Raw genomic sequence first — 21,629 nt, forward strand, 5'->3', positions numbered from 1 at the left:
TTCAAACCCTGAAAATAGTGGGGAAATATATTCTAAGTTGTTTATAATAAAATAGAAAACTTTAGGGCATTTTTTGACATTAATAATTTGAAAATATTTTCAATTTATTTTATAAAAGTAGACTTTGAGAAAACTCATGTTGAGAATCTCTAAAAGATTGGAGGATTAAATTCAAAATTCCTTATTAGTAAAAGTTTACATTAATATATATTCAGAGGCTGAATCTAAAATTTTCCACTTAATAGGGACCGATTTGAATCGATTTTGGTTTTGCTAAATTCGCCCTAAACAGACAGGGCAACCATAAGTCGCCAATTTTGAACGGTCGCGTATCGTGGAAGGCGTCTTCTACCTCGAAAAGGTGGAGACTTGCGGAGATTCGATCGCTCTTGATTTGGTGGCGAGTCTTCACAAGGGAGAGATGGCCGCTTGAGGGCTCAGATTGCTGAATTGTCGGTGTACGAAGTAGGGCGGGGGTGAAATTCTGAGGCAGGACCGCGATTCGGAGAAGTTTCTTCGATTTGTGCCTCATCTTGTTAAGTTTTGTCGGAAAAGGTTGGATCTTGCACTTTAAGGCTGAGTCGCTTTTGCTCCCTTTGGAGTTCTGTTTGGAAACCAACTTCAATTTCACATTTCCCCTTTGATTGGCGGATCCTTCGGGTGCTTCTGGTGGAGTTTGAAGGGGAAAGTAGGTTTTTTTTTCTGGTTCTCTTGTTAATTTTTGAGCCTTTGTTTATCTCGTTATTAGTTCAATTCGTTATTATTAAAGTTTGTTTCGTTTTGTGTCTCTGTGTGTATTATTTGAGAAGCGAGTCATTTTAGTTGCAAAAGAAGAACTAGGGTTTGATTGAAGTTGTAGGAAATAAGAATGGGTAAATCGGCTGTCATGAAGAAATCTTCAGGAGGAAAACATAGTGATGCGAATTCACAGCACAGAAAATCCAGCGAGAACAGCCCCAGAGTCTTCGACGAGGATACCACAATATTTATGGACATGGCTCGTGATATGAAAGAGGAGGGCAATGCACTGTTCCAGAAGAGGGAGTATGAGAGAGCATTGCTGAAGTACGAGAAAGCCATTAAGCTGCTTCCAAAGAACCATATTGACATTGCCAACCTCCACAGCAACATGGCAGCTTGTTTTATGCAGATGACCCCGAAGGAGTACCAACATGCCATTAATGAGTGTAATCTAGCTCTCGAGGTATCACCCAAGTACAGTAAGGCACTTCTGAAGAGAGCCAAGTGTTTTGAAGCCTTGAACATGTTAGAGTTGGCTCATAGAGATGTTGATATAGTTTTGAGTATGGAGCCAAACAACCTGACAGCATTGGAGATTTTTGAACGTGTGAAAAAGGAAATGGAGAAAATGGGTGTTGTGCTTGATGAGAAGGCAGTTTATCCACTGCCAGAGTCTCTTACAGTGAAACAAAAAACAAAGAAGAAGAAGAAAAAGAGCCACAAGTCTGAGGAGGTGGTTTTGTTTGTAAAGGAGAAACATGATGTAGTCAAGGAAGAACCTATCAAGAATGTGAAGTTAGTTTTTGGGCAAGACATAAGGTTGGCGCAAGTGCCCGGTAACTGCACATTGTTGCGATTGAGAGAAATTGTTGGCAATAAATTTCCAGGCTTAAAGGCCGTTCTGATCAAGTATATGGATAAAGAGGGGGACTTGGTGACAATCACTACAAATGAGGAACTGAGATGGGCTGAAGAATCTGCAGAATCACAGGGGTCTATGAAGCTCTATATTGTAGAAGTTTCACCTGATTTGGAACCTTTATTTGAAGAGTCGAAAACCATATCATGTGTGAGGACATCAAACAGGGATGATACTGGTATCCATGAAACTGGGAGCATCAAATGTGAGGATGACAAGGCATCTTCAGTAGCCATTGATGACTGGATTGCTCAATTTGCTCAGTTATTGAAGGACCATATTGGTTTTGAATCAGATGGTTACATGAACCTTCATGAGTTAGGAATGAACCTGTTTTCAAAGGCAATTGAGGAGGCTGTCACAAGTGAAGAAGCACAAGAAATTTTTGAACTTGCTGAGGTGAAGTTCCAGGAGATGACAGCACTGGCTTTGTTTAACTGTGGAAACGTGCATATGTCTCAAGCAAGGAAACAGTTATCTTTATCAGAAAATGCTTCAGGAGAATCAATACTTGTAGAGGTCAGACTTGCATATGAGTGGGCTCAAACTGAATATGCTAAAGCTGGAAGGAGTTACTATGAAGCTCTGAAAGTCAAGCCAAACTTCTTTGAAGGTCTTATTGCCCTTGCACTTCAACAGTTTGAGCAAGCAAAGCTTTCATGGTCATATGCGATTGGAAGCAAGGCAGATCTAGAGAAATGGCCTTCATCAGAAGTTATTGAGTTATTCGACCAAGCCGAGGATAACATTGAAAAGGGAACAGAGATATGGGAAGATATGGAAGAACAACGACAGGAAATATCTAAGTCCGGTAGGGAGAAAACCTTGCTGCAAAAGATGGGTTTGGGAAACTACCATGTAGAACTCTCAACAGATGAGATTGCAGAACTGAACTCAAACATGAGATCACAAATAAATATACTATGGGGGACCATTCTTTATGAGCGTTCTGTTGTGGAATTTAAATTAGGTGTTCCAATGTGGGAAGATTGCCTCATGGCAGCAGTAGAAAAATTCAAACTGGCCGGTGCTTCACCGACTGACATTGCTGTTATGATGAAAAACCATTGTGCACATGAGACTGCCCAAGAAGGTATCGAAATTTGTCTTATAATTCTGCAAGTATTAAAGTATTAATGGTGTGAGACAATTTCTATCAGCATCTTGGTGGTTTTCACTAAAGTTTTGTTTTTGTGCACCGTCGTACTGCTAGTGTATGTTAAAGTTCTTGAGCTTTGGCTAAGTGTTTTTTTAAACTTAGATATTCTTGTAGCAGAATACACAGCTAATTGTCTCCCACTTGTAGTCATTTTAGTTGAATAATAACAGCAATTGGAAGTGATATCATGTTGCATATAGTTTAATTGGTGGATAAGATTCACATAGCAAATCCCAGATATAGGGGAGAAACATCGCTTGATAATAATGATGATCAACTGGTTTTTAGAAACATTGAGGTAGAACTGATTTCACAATTAAGAATATTGGACACTGATAATTGTGTAACTGAATGCTCTGCTGCTTTTTTTTTAAAATAAAAATTATTAAATTTTTGTTTTTGTTGTTTTAAGCATTAGATTGTTCTAGGTATTTGAACCATATTCATCCACAAGTTCGTAGTAATTTGAAGGTTTTGTGAGAATATTCTTGGTTCACTAATCACCTTGGTCTTATCTGCTTCCCATCTAATGATATGTTGTGTTTATTTGAACTTCCTACATGTTTGATTCCAGTAGACGCCTGGTGATGACTTTTTGACTGAATTTTTCATTTGTCTAATTGCAGGATTAGGATTCAAGATTGATGAGATAGTTCAAGCGTGGAATGAGATGTATGATGCAAAAAAGTGGACGAGTGGTGTTCCATCATTTAGACTTGAACCTTTACTTCAGCGGCGATTGCCAAAGTTGCACCAGGATTTGGAGTATCTCTGATTTGTGATTCGCTGCCAGCATTAGTTCAGAATTATAGGGCTTGTTGAGAGCACAAAAATATTTTTGTCCATTGTCTGTGTTTCATATAGGTAATATTCTTCTTTAATTTCCTTGAAAAAAATTTTCATTTCAAATCTTTAAATTTCTACACTTGCTTTCTCCACACCACAGTTAAAACTTTAAAAATATTTTTGTCCATTGTCTGTGTTTCGTTGCTTGTAAAAGTTTGTGTCTTGAACTAGAAACATCATCCTAAAAGGGCAGCCCGGTGCACAAAACTCCTGCTATGCGGGATCCCGGGGAAGGATCCATTGTACGTAGTCTTATCCTGCTTTTTGCAAGAGATTGTTTCCAGGATTCGAACCCGTGACTTTTTGGTCACAAAGCAACAACTTTACCGTTACGCCAAGGCTCCCCTTCTTGTGATTTGTAAACACTAAATATCATTGTCTGTGTTTCATTGCTTGCAAAAGATTGTGTCTTGAACTAGAAACGCCATCCTGTGATATGTAAACACTAAATATCAACATGAATTTAGATTCAATAGTTTGCCAATCTAATGAAAACTTGGTTTCTTGCCTTTGCAGGAATTGTTCATCCATTGTCGTATGTTGTTTCACTTGCTCTTTTGGAGAAGAGTATGTTTTCATAGTCGTATAGCAGACCTCTTCACATGGAAGAAGGTCGCAGAGTCGAGCTCTATTTGATTCTTGTGAAGCGTAAATTAACCTGTTTGGGGTAAGGCCTGCCCAGTTACCATCGTACCACTCATTGTATTGGTTAAGTTAGATTTTTCTTCTTTTTTTTTCACTTTGATTTCTTTCCTAGTGTATTGTATCAAGGATTTGTCTCAGGTCTAAAGGTTTCTGTTCTTTATATATTTTCGCGACCAAGTTTCTTGATGTAAACACACATTTTATTCGTGTCAGTGATGTATGATTTGTGTAGACTGAATTAGGCTTCTTGTCAAACCATATAAACTCTTTATCTATATTGCAATACAACTAACTATACAGTTACTAACCCGAACAATTAGTTTGATTAACCAAAGCATCTCACTTTGCGACTGGTGTCCGGTCCCTCCTCCAGCATGCACGCATTATGGCTCGATGTGCGGAAGTATCTTGGCAAAGTTCTGAACTTCTTGATGGGGTTCAGCTAGCTTCAAAATCTTCAATGGTGACAAGGTAAAAGCTTGGCTTGACAGGTGGGACAAACTCTATCACTTTCGAGCAACTGAAACGTGAAATAGCTGATTTGGGGCTAATCTTCGATGAGAATTTAGACAGGTATGAATGCAAAAAGCTCTATAAACTACTATTCTCTATCTGCAAACAACAAAACATTCCTGATGAGATATGAGAAGGAAAGAAGAAAATGAATTGCTGTTCAAGAAACCAACTTTGTTTTCTGTAGCTCCTTGGCAAAGGACATAAGCAAGCACACATCTTTTGTGAATTACACTTTTGATAAGGATTTGATGGAGTTCAGTGCTTGGGCTTCTCTGCCGCTGCCGCTTTAGTTGCTGGCATCTCCTTGTCTCTGAACTCTATAGTTGGCTATTCCTATTCGGAGCTCATTGTCGGACACCGGACGATCGCGTCCTGGCAATCGAGCTTGATGCTTTGCACGGCGAGCCTCTGCAGCAGAGGCCTCTTCGAGTAGCAGTGGTATTCGATGCATTTGGCATAGAGCAATTCCAGAAATACACAGCCACTGCATACCAATAAAATACACAGATGAACCCCTGTACTTACAAACTCAAATGAGAATCTTTCAGATAATGAGAATTAGGAGAAATATGTAAAATTTGGCACGTTTCGAGATCAAAAACATCCATACAAGAAGCCTCAGGTGACTCCTATATACAACTTTGTAGGACAAAGTAAGACTCCTCTACGAGAATACATACAGTTAGGGCAAGCTAGGTGAAAGTGAAGGTGTTGCCACGTTCAACTCCCCGCAGTCACTGATATAAATAGTTTCTAGAGGCCGATTCCACATCATACGAGCTATCTGAGCTCTCTCATCCCCAAGGAATTGTGCAAAAGCATTAAATTGTCGAATCCTTTCAGCTGGCTTATATGTGGGAATGGTAGCTATACTGGTGATCACATCCATCCCTGCGATATTGCAATATGAAACTTCAATAATATCAGGAAACTGAATCATTGCAGAAGTCGATAACTTGTAAACATGCAGAAATCAAGGAAGACTGTAAACTGATATAAGAAAGTTCTCTAGAAGGTCAATGATGTGAATAGCTCAAGTGTAGCAATTCAATAAGAAAATTAGAGGAATTCTCAAGTGGCCCCGTGCCATACTATGACTTAGGGGGTGTTTGGTTGATGAGTTTGGGAATAAGGGAATGAAATGATAGTAAAAAATGGTGTTTGGATTGTGAGTTTGGGAATGACATTTTGGGAATAATTACTAGATTTATGGGAATCACCAAACCCATATAACTTGATGGGTTTCATTTCCATTCCTATTCCTATTCCACACTACTATTAAACTCATACCCATAATCATTCCCATCATGTAACCAAACACTCCCTTACACTTTGAAAGCGAAACGGCACCTTCAAGTGAAAGTCATGCAAAGGAAGAGAAACATCAACTGACAAAATCCCCAGATAAAATGTACAACCTAGAACTAGTAAAAATACAAACACTAATGATTCCATGGAATTGAAAGATAGGAACAAAGAAACACAGGATTGGAAAGTCAGTATTCATAAGTTTTTACTTAAGCTTAAGTAATCAATATGAGCTGTCCTACTATGCATTAAGACCATAAAGATTGCAGAGATTTTCTCAGATTAAAATAATTAATAGCTCTTTGACATTAATTGGTTCAACTTCTACTCCATTAAGAGAATATTCAAAGGCAATCATCAATCAGTGCACATGCCCCTTTTCATAGTTCACCTTGTCTTTATTCGTATAATTCCTATTCAGAATTGAATCATGATTCAGTGTTCTTGATGACACAAGCATTAGATTTCACTTAGGTCACTAATTTTTCACCATGTTATTTAGCTTCTGGTTTTGGTTATCCTCATGCCGAACCTTTATAAGAGCATGTTGTAAGAACACCAAGATGCCTTTATATAAGGGGGTTGATATGTGAATCTATAATCATTTCCTAGTCTAAATAATATAGATTATTTTTGCACGAAGATGAGTTTAGCATACACAGAAAAAAAATGCTCTAAGAAAATTTTGAAAATAGAGGTGTTCTAGGGTGATTTTGAAAAGTAGCAGTTTTGAAGTACACGCGCCAATATAGATTGTATAAACCTGTTCACAGATGACTGATAGATGTTATAGCTGACAAGTTGAAACAAATAAATTTAAAAGTGTGAGATGTAAATAAAGACTCAAAAATTCTACTTTAACATAACCAAAATAGATAAAAGTGACTTTGCCTAGAAATCTAGTATGTAGCTTTTCAAGGAGCTAAGTTTATGGCCAATCCTAAATAGAAGGATTTACATGTTATTGTTGTGAACATCTTTAGGTATATTTGAATGTTTTCCTATAATATTATGATCCAACCTTTTCTACCTCAATTGCCCCTTCATATGTATCAATCCTTTTCATTTGCTCTTCAACAACCACAAGCCATCTTTCAGAGCATGAACATCAAGAACATAATTAGAGAAATTGCTAGCAAGTTACACAACTCAACTCCTAATCATAATTAAGTTTAACCATTGCACAGCTCAACTTATTTTAGATAAATCAAATCTAGTTCAGATTGAGAAAACCATGATAAAAGGGACTACTGTTCTTCCAAGGCTACAAGTTCAAATTTATCATCGAGATGCTTCATTGTAAATCTAGAATTCTTTGTCCAACTTCGAGTCAATAAAAGGATTTAGGAAAGTAAGTTTGCATGATGAGAGACCCTCAATTCGATTCAGGGATGATATCCACTAAATTAAGAGCAATTCGTCAAACAACTTACCTTCGAGCACAGTGCCAAACACAATGTTCTCGTTGTCAAGCTGTGGGCATGGCCCCGGCCCAGTGGTCACCAAAAACTCTACATTGTGGTAATCAGGCTCGAGCTTGACGGATTCATTATCATCGTTCTCCGACAAGCACAGTGATAGGGTTCCGGGCCTAGAATGCTTCAGCTGGAACGCCTTGGGGTCGACGGTCTCCATGTTGCGCGCCAGACCGGGTGGCGGCCGGACCTCCCGCTTTTCCTTCCGCCCCTGCCGGCCGGCAACAAAGAACTGGCCCTGGATGATCTTGTGGACGAGCGTCCCGCGGTAGGCCGCGGAGGCGCATACCGCCTTGAAGTTGGCGACGGTCTGCGGAAGGATCTTGCCGTAGAGGCCGAAGACGACGCGGCCGAGGGGCTCGGTGTCGGGGCAGGCGGCGAGGTCGAAGCCGAGAGGCCGATCGGAGCGGAGGTAGCTAGGGCAGAGGCCGAAATCGAAGAAGACGCGATCAGTGACGATGGAGGGTTGTAGGCGGTCGGACGGAGGGACGGTGTCGGCGGCGCTGGGTTGGGTGAGGAGGAGAGAGGAAGCGGAGGATAGGATGAAGGAGCGGCGGTGGAGGAGGGGGTTTGGAATTCGGTAGCGGATGAAGTAGGCTTGCGTCGTAAGGAGGCGGTGGCGGCGGCCGCGCTGGTGGCGAAGGAGGGGAGGAGCTGCGGAGGAGAGGGCAGGCGACGACGCCATTACCAGATAACTAGCAAGTGGCACTGTGGCAGCGGGAGCCGGTCTAAAAGTTGGTTCGGTCCGGTCCACCAAAAATGTCGGTAATAAAAAAAAGGAAAAAAGGCAAAGGTAACGAACAGCCTTCGCTTCCCCTCTTCCTGATCTCTGCATCGAGATGGCCCAGGAGAAGGCGCCGCCCTCGCCGTCGCAAGATCTGACTCTGGAGTGGGTTAGGGATGCGCTGGTCCGGCAGGAGGATTCCATCGTGTTCGCCCTAATCGAGAGGGCCAGGTTCCCCTGCAACGCCCCCGCCTACAACTCTTCCTTGTTCCCCCAGCTCGGAGGCCGATCCCTCGTCGAGGTCTTTGTCAGAGGCGCGGAGGGTCTTCAGGCCAAGGTGTTTTCTTCTTCTTATTCCTTTTTGCACCTCTTTTCGCGTTTTTCGAGACAGAAATGCTATGCGTATTTTTTATGATTGCAAATATTAAAATTTGATCAGATCGTTTTGCTTCCTTGGATACTACACGACCTAGTTTACGTAGTTGAAGGCCATTCGATTTGAAGTTGGATGTTCCATCATTTTTCTTGCAACTATTTTTTTGTGCTGAAGTTTGCAAATAGAGATGACCTAAGAATTACATGTAAATCATGAACACTTTTCAACTATCAATACATGACAAATGAAATGATACAGTATTAGAAATTCTTGAGTTTTCAATATTAAAACTAGCATAATTGACATCAATAGTGGGCACAATTATACATTCTTCAGAAATAACTATATTCCAGCACTAAACATTATGGATGACAATCATGCATATCTCTCATGAAACATAATTGAATCATACAATATGGGTATCATGTTAAAGAACAGTATCGGAGGTTCTGAAAGGAAATTGAAACAAGTCAAACACTAATAGCTAGACATTGTTTAACTAGTATTCAGAAGGAAGGTGATTAATCAAGCAGCCCGTCACTCAAACACAATCCTTAAGCATATTCACTCACTCTCGTCAATCTTGAATCAAGGTACTAGAAAAAAGATGCAGATGACTTCTTCTAGACTATAATTGGAAAATTAAGGAATAATGGTACATAAGCATTTAATAAATCAGGTAATGTGTAGCCACTTTGTAACTCACCACCACATCATTCACTCTGTCATGTGTTTAAAAGATATACTTAGTGTTCATCCAGACAATGAAGTTCCCTGAATCTCCACACCAATCACCATTCACAGGTAAACCAAACAAGAATACATTGCTATGGATTCACCATAATTCATAAGAACCCTGATTCAAGAGGAAACAGGTCGATCCGACATGAAACAATGCAATAGATACTAAAGCACCAGATCGCCAAACATATCTTTCCCTTACCACTAGGATGTATCAACTATTGAAACATCATCAACCAGGACATCCAACAAAGGAAATCCATTATTAAACTATCCAAATCAATGATACTAATCTGTCACTAACAGATGAAATCATCAGCAAACCAACACATCTTTCCCTGCATACTAATGACTGTACAAACTTGACCCTTAGCTAAACAACTAGAAGCTGTTATTTTTTTCTACTATAATTTTCTATAGCAAATATACCACTCAAAATCTATCTGCAACACTACACCAACAGTTGATAACAGTAAGATATATATTAAGTTAAACTAAGCTTAACTATTCAGCTTGATGTATCAATGAGTTTGCTAAGTTTAGAAGATCAATTACCACTCAATCCTCACATGAGTCCAACCACTCAAGATCTTGTACAAACAAGATGCAAGCATGAAACCAAATACTCTAACTTGCAACTGCTACACTGTCACAAAGACGCTACAACTTTGAAAAATTTTATTGTCTTTAATGCTTGTAATATCCAGAGAGTGGACCTTTTACTTCACGTTCTCTGTGTTAACAACTACTTAAGCCACCAACGCCTCAATCTTAAGTTGTTTCTCCATCATGAGTCTTTACTACTTCCTCATTGGATGGCCTCCAAATGATCTCCATCATGAGGTTTATTTTTTCCTTGCTTTTGTTTGCATTATAAATTGAATTCATTGATGACATTCTTGAGTCTTGACTATATGAAGATGCAATGTCAAGATCCAACCCAACATGTGCCCTGAATCTTTTGATCTGTGATTTTATTCCACATAAGGCTTAGCAGATTTTTTATTACTTCCTAATAAAAACCATGCAGAATTTGATTATTCATTCAAACAATTTTTTCATTACTAAAAGTTATCATGGGATCAAATAACCAAAGAAAAATTTATCATGGCATCAAAGCCATAACATCCTATTCCCTCAAACTTCCTCCTTGTTCTATCTGCATTCTGAGGGGTGGCATCAATACAATAAATGCAACCTCCACTCCTCTTGTCCTAATCCACTTCATCCTCTACTCAGTCATTGGTCAGGGTTGTCCACTCTTGGAGCATCTTCCTTGTTTCTTAATCACTGTGATCTCCTATGTCACTTCTCATTGCTGGAAGCACTAATTTGCTTCTTAGACTTGCTCATCATGAAGGTGTCCCTCTTTACTCCTACATCTTTATAACAGCATGTGGCATCCTTCTAGCTGATGTGTACTCTTCAAATCTCGATGTTTGCTTCACCTTGTGGCAGGGTTTGGCCAATGCGGCATCTTCACATCACCAACTTCCTCCTTTTACGTGCTAACTTTTTTATCCAAACAGTTAGTCAACAATGTCAGGATACCCCTACATGGTTGTCCACATGCTACCTTTGTGCTCGGATTTGCCTGTCAACAAGCAATCCCATCCCAACAATTTCCAGTGTGTCTCTACTTGAAGCCCTTTGTGAGTCAGTGATGCACAACCATAAAATGTTGCTTCTTTTGTCTTCTATTCACTGTCAGCTGCTTTCCCTTGCTCATTGTCCATGAATCTGATTCCTCAACTCTAGTAGGTTCAGACATTTATTGACGGTAGCATTAGACCAGGCCATCGCTGAATTGGATTAGTCTGCTCCGCTCCCGTACTGGTGAAATGTAGTTCTCTATACATTCATGTTTTTCTCTTATCCTCTGTTTTTGATTTGACATTGTTTCTTTACTTGCATCTCTATCATTTGTCTGGGGTTGACACAAATTCTTGATTGCATCTTTTTATGTCAGTTGACTATTTGATTTGTTTTTCTATCTACTACCTTCTATTGGGGTTGCATGTAGTGCCATACAGGACGAACAAGAATCAAGGATTAAATGCAGGCGAAATTCTCACCAATGCCTTGGATATTCAGTTCACTCCCCCTAGTGAACACGTCTGTCATTCTTCTGCTTGTTATTCTAGAGCATGGTGTTTCCCAGTTAATCCTTCATATCCTTTTCTTGTGATTCTAGAGCAATAACAATAATAACAATAACAACCAAGTCTTATCCCACTAGGTGTGATCGGCTGTATGAATCCTTTTACGTCATTGAGTTCTATCTCCTACTATATCATCATCTATACAATAACAACAATCAAGTCTTTTCCCACTAGGTGGGGTCGGTTGTATGAATCCTTTTACGTCATTGAGCTCTATCTCCTATTATATCATCATCTATATTTAAATAAATTTTATCTTGTTTTATTGTTGCTAACCAAGTCTTTTTTTATCTTCCTCTTCCTTGTTTGACATACATATTTATCATAGTTTCACATCGTCTATCTGGAGCATTTATTGGTCGTCTAAATACATGTTTGTACCATCTTAAACATGTCTCTCGGAGTTTTTCCTCAATAGATGCAACTCCATCTCTCGAATGCTCTCATTTCTTATTTTGTCCATCCTCGTATGACCACACATCCACCTTAGTATCCTCATCTCTGTAATTCTCATCTTCTGCTCATGTGTTCGAGTCATAGCTCAACATTCAGTTCCATATAACATAGCAGGTCTAATTGCGATTTTATAGAATTTACCTTTAAGTTTAAGAGGTACTTTACGGTCATATAAAACACTCGATGTTCCCGTCCATTTCACCCATTCTGCTTATATTCTACATAAGACATCTCTTTCAATCCCTCCATCGTTTTGCAAAAAGATCCTAAATATTTAAATTTCTCGGTTCCGGGCAACTCGTCATCTCCTATCTTAACAATTGTTTCATTACTTCTAATATTGCTAGACTTAAATTTCATATATTCTGTCTTTAATCTACTAAACTTAAAATCTTACCCTTCTAGTGTTTCCCTCCAAGATTCTAGTTTAGCATTTACTCCTTCACGTGTTTCATCTACCAAAATAATATTATCTACAAACAACATGCACCATGGTACTGTGCCTTGAATGTGCGCAGTGAGTTCGTCCATAATTAGTGTAAAAAGATAGGGACTTAGAGCCGATCTTTGATATAATCCTATCTTTATTAGAAATGCTTCAGTTACTCCGTCTGAAGTCTTTACTTTGGTCGTTACATCCTCATACATATCCTTAATTATTTCAATATATGTTACACTAATACCTTTTTTTTCTAAAATTATATCATAAGTTTTTTCTAAGTCAATGAATATCATGTGTAGATTTTGTTTTTGCTCCCGATATTTTTCAATTAATTGTCTAAGAAGATGTATAACTTTTATTTTCGACCTTCCAGACATGAACCCAAATTGATTTTCTGTCACTGTGATCTCCTTCCTTAATTTTTTTTATTATTTTTTTCCAAAAGTTTCATAGTATGATTCATTAGTTTAATACCCCTATAGTTTGCATAATTTTGTACATCTCCCTTGTTCTTATACAAGAGAACTAGAGTACTTATCCTCTATTGGTCAGATATTTTTTTCATTTTCAATATCATGTTAAATAATTTTGTAAGTCATTCAATACCTTGTTTTCTTATGCACTTCCATACATCTATCGAAATATCATCTGGTTTAACGGCTTTTTCATTGTGCATCTCATTTAAAGTTTGTTTTACTTCTGAAGTTTGAATTTTACCATAAAAATTAAAATTTCTATACTCATTTGACCTACTTAAATTACCTAAGTTAAGTTGGTCATCTAAACTTTCATTAAAAAGTTAATGAAAATACCTCTTCCACCGCTCTCTTATTTCTCCATCGTTTACTAATACCCTATTACATTCATCTTTAATACATTTTATTTGGTTAAGATCTCTTGTTTTCCTTTCTCTCACTTTAGCTATTCTATAAATGTCTCTTTCCTCTTTTTTTTTTATTCAATTTTTGATATAATCGTTCAAAATTTTCATTTTTTACTTCACTCACAACTTTCTTAGCTTCTTTCTTAGTTATTATATATTTTTTTTAAGTTTTCCTTGTTCTTACAAATATATAGTTCCTTATAAGTTATTCGTTTTTCCTTTACTTTCTCTTGTACTTTCTCATTCCATCACCAAGATTCTTTACTTAGTGGTGTATGCCCCTTTGACTCACCAAGTACACTCATAATTACTATTTTCAACTTTGATATCATCTTATCTCATGTTGTATTAGAGTCATCGTATATTTCGTCTAATATTTGTACTTCTACTTTCTCTTTAAATATAGTTTTTGCTTTTCATCCTTTAACTTCCACCACTTAATTATAGGAATCGTATATATTTTTTTTCTATTAATACTATGTTTGAGGCGTATATCCAATACTATTAACGTATGTTGGGTAGTTAACCTTTCTCCAGTGATGACTTTGCAATCTTTACAAATCTTTCTATCATTGTTCCTAACCATAAAAAAATCAATTTACGATTTATTATTCCCACTTTTGAATGTGACTAAGTGTTCTTATTTTTTTTTAAAAAACATATTAGCTAATATAAAGTCATATACTATCGCAAAATCTAATATAGTTTTCCCTTCCTCATTCTTCGTTCCAAATCCATAACTCTTATGTACTCTCTCATATTCCTCATTTTTCACTCCGACATGTCCATTTAGATCACCTCCTATTAAAATCATTTCATTTGATGGAATATTTTGTAATATTTTATCTAAGTCCTCCCAAAATCTTGATTTGGTAGCTTCATCTAATACTACTTGTGATGCATATACGTTAATTATGTTCATAGTTTCTTTCGCCACTATTATTTTAAGGGCTATAATTCTATCCTCTTTTCTAACTACTCCTACAACTTCATCCTTTAACAAACTATCTACAATAATACCCACTCCATTTCTTGCTTTATTCTTTCTAGTGTACCATAATTTAAAATTCGAGTTCTCTATCTTTGCCTTCTCATTTGTCCATTTTGTCTCTTGTACACACAAAATACTAATTTTTCTCCTAATCATCGTATCTACCGATAGATCGGATGAGAGCAATAGAGGGGGGGATGAATATCGCTTTCTTTAAGACTTATCTTTTTCTTTTAAATCAGGATCGTGCAGCGGAAAGTAAAAAGGGAGACAAGTTCATATACTTCGTTCGGAGCCTAGCTCGACTCCCTCCATCCGATCAACCTTGCTTGGAGTTCACTCCTCCAAGACTTCTCGTTACCTAAGGTTACCACCCCCTAGGATTTTCTCCACCTGGCTTCACTCACCAAGGCTCAGTATTCGGCTCCCCAGGGATCATGTCTTCCAAACATATCTACCTGGTTTTCACGATATACCGAGATTTTCCTTGCCTCAGTATTCGGCTCCCAGGGATCAGGTCCTCCAGACTTATCCACCTAGCTTCCACGATATACCGAGATTTCCCTTGCCTAGCTTCTAATTAGGACTTCCCTTGCCTAGCCTACAACTAGGACTTCACTTGCCTAGCCTACAACTAGGACCTCCATAAATCAAACTCCATACTTAAACATACTTAAACATATTTGTCTGACATTAAAACCTTGGAGGTCGATTGCACCAACATCTACTACCTCCATTGATTTATCAGTAGAGTTCCTATGTTCCATGTTCCAAATCTTATATTATTAGTTTTCCTATCATATTTGTTCTTATCCAATCTATGGTATGGGAACTCTTGCCTATTTAATTTGTTAGTCCCTTGGTGGCCGACAAGAGAGGAGGGATGAATTGCCTTGCAAAAACAAACTCAACCATTTCTCGACTTTATAGCTTAATTAAGAACACTTGTAATAATAAAACAAAGAGACTAATTAAAATGACAGAAACATAAGGAGAATTACTTGGTTTGCAATAAGAGATTGCTAATCAAAGGAAAATGAAGCGCACTTTTCTGAAGATCTCTTTTGGGCGGAGAAGGGTTTCGGGCACATTTATAGCACTGTTCCGGGCGCCTAGAAGGGTTTCGGGCGCATGGAGGGAGATAGAATTCTATCCTCGACGCGTCGGTCAACGGACACGTCGAACTTAATAAAATTGAGGTTCCAGGCGCACGGAATGGCTCCGTGTGCTCGGTCCCTTAAAAGTCAACACAATTGACTTTTTCGGTCCGGTCCCTCTGCTTCAAGCCCTCTGTTCCGGTTCTGCTCGCCTCGGTCCGGGTCTTCCACTCCGGTTTCACTCGGTTGGGTGATCTCGGTCATCCTGAATATGGCTCATCCGTACCTAATTTTCGGCCTTCTCCTCGAGCAGCCTTCCTCCCCGGCTTCTCATCCCTCGAACGTTGCATACGTTCTTCTCGTCCATCGGTGTACTCTTCCGCGGCACCTCGTCCCTCGGACGCATCGAACTCGTCGGCTCTCTCCCGTGCTGTACTTCTCGCTAGCCGTGTCTTCCGCTCGGCTTCCTATGCTCCTAAGCTCCTGCACACTTAGATACAGGGGTTAAACCAAACAGGACCTAACTTAACTTGTTTGATCATATCAAAATAACATTGAGTTCCAACAATCTCCTCCTTTTTGATGTGAACTACCCAAGTTAAGTTAGGGTAAATAAATAAAGTTAAAACAAAAATAAATTTTGTAATAAAATACAAAAAGTAGGAAAATTTAATTTTAAGTTATCTCCCCCTACACTTAATCTTTTTCTTCTCTTCCTTTGATCACATAAAAAATGAGGTACAATGAAAATCTAAGGGTAACTTTTTAAAAAAAACCTCTAAATTTTCAAAAAGCTTTTTTTTAAATAAGAAAAAATTTCTAAGTATAACAATGTAATAATTTCAGAAACATTTTCTAAGTAAAAAAAATTAAGTTTAATAACTTAAAAAAATTAAGTTTAATAACTAAAAAAAAAATTAAGTTAAACACAATAAATTTTAACAAAAACAATTTAAATGGATTTTGCAAAGATAAATTTCTAATTGAAATTTAAACAAGTTTTTAAGTGAAATTTGTAATTTTTTTTTAAAAAAATTTAACAAATGTTAAACCCTCGACAAATATTGAAAACATTTAATTAATTATTTCATGCTTATCAGTTTGTCAATTAAATATTAAATTTAGAAATTGGCTTCTAGGTTGTGGCGAGGCATTAGGCCTTCTTGATTATTGGATCATCAACCACTACTAGACAAAGTTTTTTAATGAATTCAAATATTTAATTTTCTATCTAAAAACCCTAAGTCTAATTTCTCTCTTTAATTTAAACAAGTTTTTGGAACCCAATATAAGTTCCTTCCTACAAGATTAATCAGGTATTTTCTAGGGATATAAGATTTTGTTATTTTTCTGATACGACTTTTGTGAAATCTATAGTACCAATTTAATTCTCTATAGTTTCTAAAAATAGAAATATTTGAACATGCAGTGTTTTTCAAGTTTTCTATTTCTTCTTTTAATTTAATATTTTCAAGTTTTATTTTTTCAAAATCTTTTATCAGACATGATTTTACTAAAATTCTTTTTATTTCTAAGTTTTCAATTTTCAATTTATTATTTTTATTTTTTAACTTATACATAGATTTTATCATAGACTTAATACCAAAATAGAGTTGATGAGGAGGTAAGAGGCATATCTCACTTACCATATCAGACTTGAAGCCTAACTCTCCCTCTGCTTCGCAACATTCATCTGAAGTCGCTCCCCCTTCATCGATGCAGGCTTCTGAGGTGCTTTGCTCTTCATGGCTTGCCATCAGTGCTATTCCGATATATTCTTTTATTTCTGATTCTGATGATGATGTGTCATCCCAAGTAGCAGTTAGAGTTTGTGCTTGTTCTGCTTGGGCATCTTGCCTTTTTCATTTTGAGTTCTGGGCAGTCCTCTTTTAAGTGTCATTCCTTTTGACACTGGTAGCATCGAATCCTTCTTCTATTTCTTTGATTATTTCTATTCTATATTTCTTTAAATTTGTTAAATCTAAAGAATTTTCTAAAATTCCTTACCATGTAAGCTTCTTGATCTTCTTCTGAGTCTGACTCGAGTTCATCCTTCTTGGTTGCTTTTAGTGTCATAATCTGGTCTGTTTCTTTTGTTGCATCTGCATATCTGGTTTCATGTAATTCTAGAGTAGAAAAGAGTTCTTACCTCCAGGTCCTTTGAGATGTAGTAGGCGTTGATTATCGAGGATCATTCTGGAGTCCTGGGAAAGACATCGAGTGCGTAGCGTATCGAGTCCCGGTTGGTTACCGTTTCACCGAGATTTTCGAGTCTGGTGATTAGTTTTTTGACCTTCGTGTGTAGATCGGCTACCTTCTCACCTTTTTCAGACGGATATTCGTCAGCTTGTCCCGAAGTATGTCTCGTCTTGTGAGCTTGACTTCGGATTTGCCTTCGTGGAGTTTCAGGAATTTTTTCCAGAGTTCTTTGGCCGATGAGTAGCTCCCGATGCGGTTGACTTCTTGAGGCGGCAACACGCTCAACAAGTGATATTCCGCTCGGTTATTTGCTACTCTTCCTTCTCCTCTCCGTTTTGATTCGTAGGAGCTACAAAGTCATATTTGATTATTAAACGAATCTCAAAGTCAGTTTTTAGAAATACCTCCATTTGGCGTTTCCAGTGTGCGAAGTCTCCCTCGAATTTTGGTGGAACGATGTTTGATCCGACCATTGGTTCCTTTACTTCGGTTGGCGGTTAGTCCTTCTGAAGCGTCCTTACTCTGACACTTGTTGGTCCCTTGGTAGCCGGTAAGAGGGGAGGGGTGAATTGTCTTGCAAAAATAAGCTCAACCCTTTCTCGACTTTATAGCTTAATTAAGAACACTTGTAATAATAAAACAAAGAGACTAATTAAAATGACAGAAACACAAGGAGAATTACTTGGTTTGCAATCAGGAGATTGCTAATCTAAGGAAAATGAAATGCACTTTTCTGAAGATCTTCTTTGGACGGAGTAACCTCTTACAACGTTAATAACTCGCACACAATATTGTTATCACACATAATATAGTAGCTCTTATATTTATAGCACTGTTCCGGGCACCTGGAAGGGTTCCGGACGCCTAGAGTGAGATATAATTCTATCCCCGACGTATTGGTCAACGGACACGTCGAACCTGATAAGATTGAGGTTCCGAGCGCACGAAATGGCTCCGTGCGCCCGGACCCATAAAAGTCAGCACAGTTGACTTTTTCGGTCCGGACCCTCTGCTCCGGTTCTGCTCGTCTCGCTTGGGTGATCTCGGTCATCCTGAATAGGGCTCACTCGAACTCAATTTCCAGCCTTCTATTCGAGGAGCTTTCCTCCCCGACTTCTTGTCCTTTGAACGTCGCATATGTTTTTCTCGTCCATCAGTATACTCTTCCGCAGCACCTCGTCCCTCGGACGCACCGAGCCCGTCGGCTCTCTCCCGTGCCGTCCTTCTCACTAGCTGCGTCTTCCGCTCGACTTCCTGAGTTCTTGTCCTCCTAAACTCCCGCACACTTAGACATAGGGGTTAAACCAAACAGGACTTAACTTAACTTGTTTGATCACATCAAAACAACCTTGGGGTTCCAACATTTAACATTATACCCAAATGTAGCGGTACTTGCTGAGACGTTACAGTCGAATCCTATAACGCGAACTCTTGTATATTTAGCACTACACTCGAGTTCTGGAGATTGAACCCTGTAACGCGTTTCTTCCGGAGAATAATCTAGCATTAACACAATAGTTTAATGCATTCATTCATTGAATATTTGTCATAGTTTTGACATTGACTAACAACCTGATACAACTCTCTTCCTTTATACGGGTTTGGGATCTATTCTTGTGATTATACAGCATGATGTTTCAAAGAAACATGAGCTATCTGCTTGACTTGTTCATACTTGGTTGGTCCTTTACTTCTCTGTAATTGGCCTTCCATCTGAATTGTCCAAAATTGCACTCATGTTTCTCAGACTGGTCGATATCAAAACCCAGAAGAGGTCCCCTTCTTCCCAGATGATCTGCCTGCGCCATTGATAACCGCTTACAACTTCCCGCAGGTGAATGACCAATTTGAGCTTTCATAAATCAGCAGGCCCCCGGCCTACCTGTTCTAAATGCCACTAGAAATACCAATTGCTAGGTCCTTCATCCACTTCCTGCATCTGTTGCCGTGAGTGATGCCATCTGGAATATGTATTTCAATGATTTGCTCCCGTTGATTACTGTCGAAGGAGATGATGGCAACTACGCGTCAACAGCAGCATCAGATCTCATATGTTTACAGGTGAAGACAAATTTTTCATGTCTGTGCATGCCATCACTGGGAAGTGCTTAGCAGAAAACATTTCCTCATTTCCCAGGCCCTATCGCGAAGAATTCACTTTGGCAAGTTCGTCGCCGAGGTGAAATATAGAGACGCCCCGCTTGATTATACCACAGCAATTCAAGCAAAGGTGCGTTGTATAAATCCTTTCATGTGTCTTGCAAAGTTTAGAGGCTTTGTTTCATCTCTTCCTGCTGGTGCAGGATAGGGATGCTCTGATGAAGCTGTTGACGTTTGAGGCCGTCGAAGACATGGTCAAAAGAAGAGTGAAGAAAAAGGCCATGGTATTCGGTCAAAATGTGACCTTGGAAGACAAGGATTCTGATGCTGCGTCACAGTACAAAGTGGATCCCTCGGTGGTCGCTCGCCTCTATGAAGACTGGGTTATACCCTTCACCAAGGTTGTAGAGGTCGACTACCTTCTCCGGCGGCTTGATTAAGTGAGTGCTTATTGGAAATGTTCACCAAGTTTGATTTACAAGTATGATATAAAATAACAAAAATTAACCTTGCAAGTTATATAATTGAATGTGTCCGAATATACCTTCCCTCGTATCTCCTTCGTGTTAGTCTAGAGACGGATTGACAGGGATATCGGGGACTAACGAATTATCTTTGGTCACATAATTGAATGATCACTGCCAGTAAGTGTGGTATGATTATAGTCCATTAAATGGATCCAATGTTCGGTTTAGTTTACACCATCATTAATAATAATAATAATAATAATAATAATAATAATCTCGAGACGTTTCAATGGTTTTCAAGTATTTACGTTTGATTCTTGCACGGCATTTAGGGGGCGTTTGGTTTAGAGGAATAGGAGTGGAGAATGTGAATGAGAATCATTAATTGTCATTGTTAATGTTTGAATTATAAGAATAGGAATATAAATAAGGGGATGAATCCTTGAAATTGGGTAATAACTCATTCCCATGTACCTTTTTTCAATGAGTCATTACTCTATTTTCATCAATCAAAATATTCCCTTATTCTAAAAATACCCTTAATTTCTCTTAATATTGATATAAATATCATGTAGGCCTTCCGTGTCATCTCCAGCACGGCAGCACCGAGTCTTTTGCTGGATCGTACTTCCAAACTGCATCATGTCAATTTTGTAGATGCTTTCAAAGTGAAAATGGTGGGAAGAGATTGGAATATTGATGGAGTCACCGACTTGGAAGCGGCTCATCTCGGCCCACTGATTTAGGGAATAAGTAGTGTTAGGGGGGATCTGCCAGGCGGTGTTGGCGCCGCCGACCAAGAACTCTCTCGTTTCTGAGCTGGTGATGACGAGGAGAAGAGCGATGCCAAAGACGAGTGAAGAAGCCATGGAGGAAGGTTTGAACCTGCTGGGAGGAGAAGAGAGCGTCAAAGCAGGACTCCGTCACCTCTCTTCTCTTTTTTTCTATTCAACTCTCTGAAAAAAAATATTTTGATTTATTCCGATAGAAAATATGCAACTAACCAAACATTGTTTTTAAGAATGATATTCATGCTCATATCTATTCCTATTCCATAATATAATAATTTGTATTCCGATTCTTATTTCTAGTAAAGAATCAAACACCCCCTTAGTTTAAGAAAAAAAGAAAAAAAAAATTGACAATCGAAGTTAGTAGTGAACTGGTTAAACAGTAGTTAGACTCGTGAGTAACACGAGCTTGCGGCAATTGACTCGAGTTTCTTCACGTGGAAAGATGTCCAATTTCTTAATTTTAATCTAATTTTTTTATCAATTCCTTAAAAGGAGTTAAAATATTTTTAAATTAATAATATATTTAAATTCTTCAAACGCTTGAATCATATCTATTTTTATTTTAAAAATTAGTGTTTATTATCTGTA

General features: G+C 38.3%; 3 protein-coding genes across 6 annotated transcripts; 2 read left to right on the forward strand and 1 right to left on the reverse strand.

Annotated features, from left to right (window-relative positions):
• The first annotated feature begins 295 nt into the window (after positions 1-295).
• Positions 296-4,598, forward strand: LOC121982289 (protein PHOX4-like). Of its 2 annotated transcripts, none has more exons than XM_042535277.1 (4): positions 296-688; positions 807-2,753; positions 3,446-3,683; positions 4,182-4,598. In XM_042535277.1, exons 2-3 carry the CDS (start codon positions 869-871, stop codon positions 3,592-3,594), a joined length of 2,034 nt encoding a protein of 677 aa, XP_042391211.1. In that variant the 5' UTR covers positions 296-688; positions 807-868; the 3' UTR covers positions 3,595-3,683; positions 4,182-4,598. The 2 variants fall into 2 exon arrangements, with proteins under 2 accessions (XP_042391211.1, XP_042391210.1); XM_042535276.1 differs by having other exon boundaries at positions 810-2,753.
• A 16-nt stretch (positions 4,599-4,614) lies between these two features.
• LOC121982290 (peptidyl-prolyl cis-trans isomerase CYP28, chloroplastic-like) lies at positions 4,615-8,332 on the reverse strand. 3 transcript variants are annotated; one of them, XR_006112066.1, is made up of 4 exons: positions 7,568-8,332; positions 5,507-5,717; positions 4,997-5,310; positions 4,615-4,922 (listed from the first exon to the last, which is right to left on the reverse strand). XR_006112066.1 is itself a non-coding variant. In XM_042535278.1 (3 exons), the coding sequence occupies exons 1-2, from the start codon at positions 8,292-8,294 to the stop codon at positions 5,509-5,511; spliced, it is 936 nt and encodes a 311-aa protein (XP_042391212.1). In that variant the 5' UTR covers positions 8,295-8,332; the 3' UTR covers positions 4,615-5,310; positions 5,507-5,508. The 3 variants fall into 3 exon arrangements, 2 of the variants coding, with proteins under 2 accessions (XP_042391212.1, XP_042391214.1); XM_042535278.1 differs by having other exon boundaries at positions 4,615-5,310; XM_042535280.1 differs by lacking the exons at positions 4,615-4,922; positions 4,997-5,310 and having other exon boundaries at positions 5,346-5,717.
• A 60-nt stretch (positions 8,333-8,392) lies between these two features.
• Positions 8,393-20,436, forward strand: LOC121982291 (chorismate mutase 2, cytosolic-like). The gene is made up of 5 exons (XM_042535281.1): positions 8,393-8,670; positions 19,428-19,514; positions 19,598-19,741; positions 19,818-19,910; positions 19,984-20,436. Exons 1-5 carry the CDS (start codon positions 8,449-8,451, stop codon positions 20,218-20,220), a joined length of 783 nt encoding a protein of 260 aa, XP_042391215.1. The 5' UTR covers positions 8,393-8,448; the 3' UTR covers positions 20,221-20,436.
• Positions 20,437-21,629: the final 1,193 nt, after the last annotated feature.

This window comes from Zingiber officinale, chromosome 5A (genome assembly GCF_018446385.1).
Source record: "Zingiber officinale cultivar Zhangliang chromosome 5A, Zo_v1.1, whole genome shotgun sequence".
NCBI lineage: Eukaryota > Viridiplantae > Streptophyta > Magnoliopsida > Zingiberales > Zingiberaceae > Zingiber > Zingiber officinale.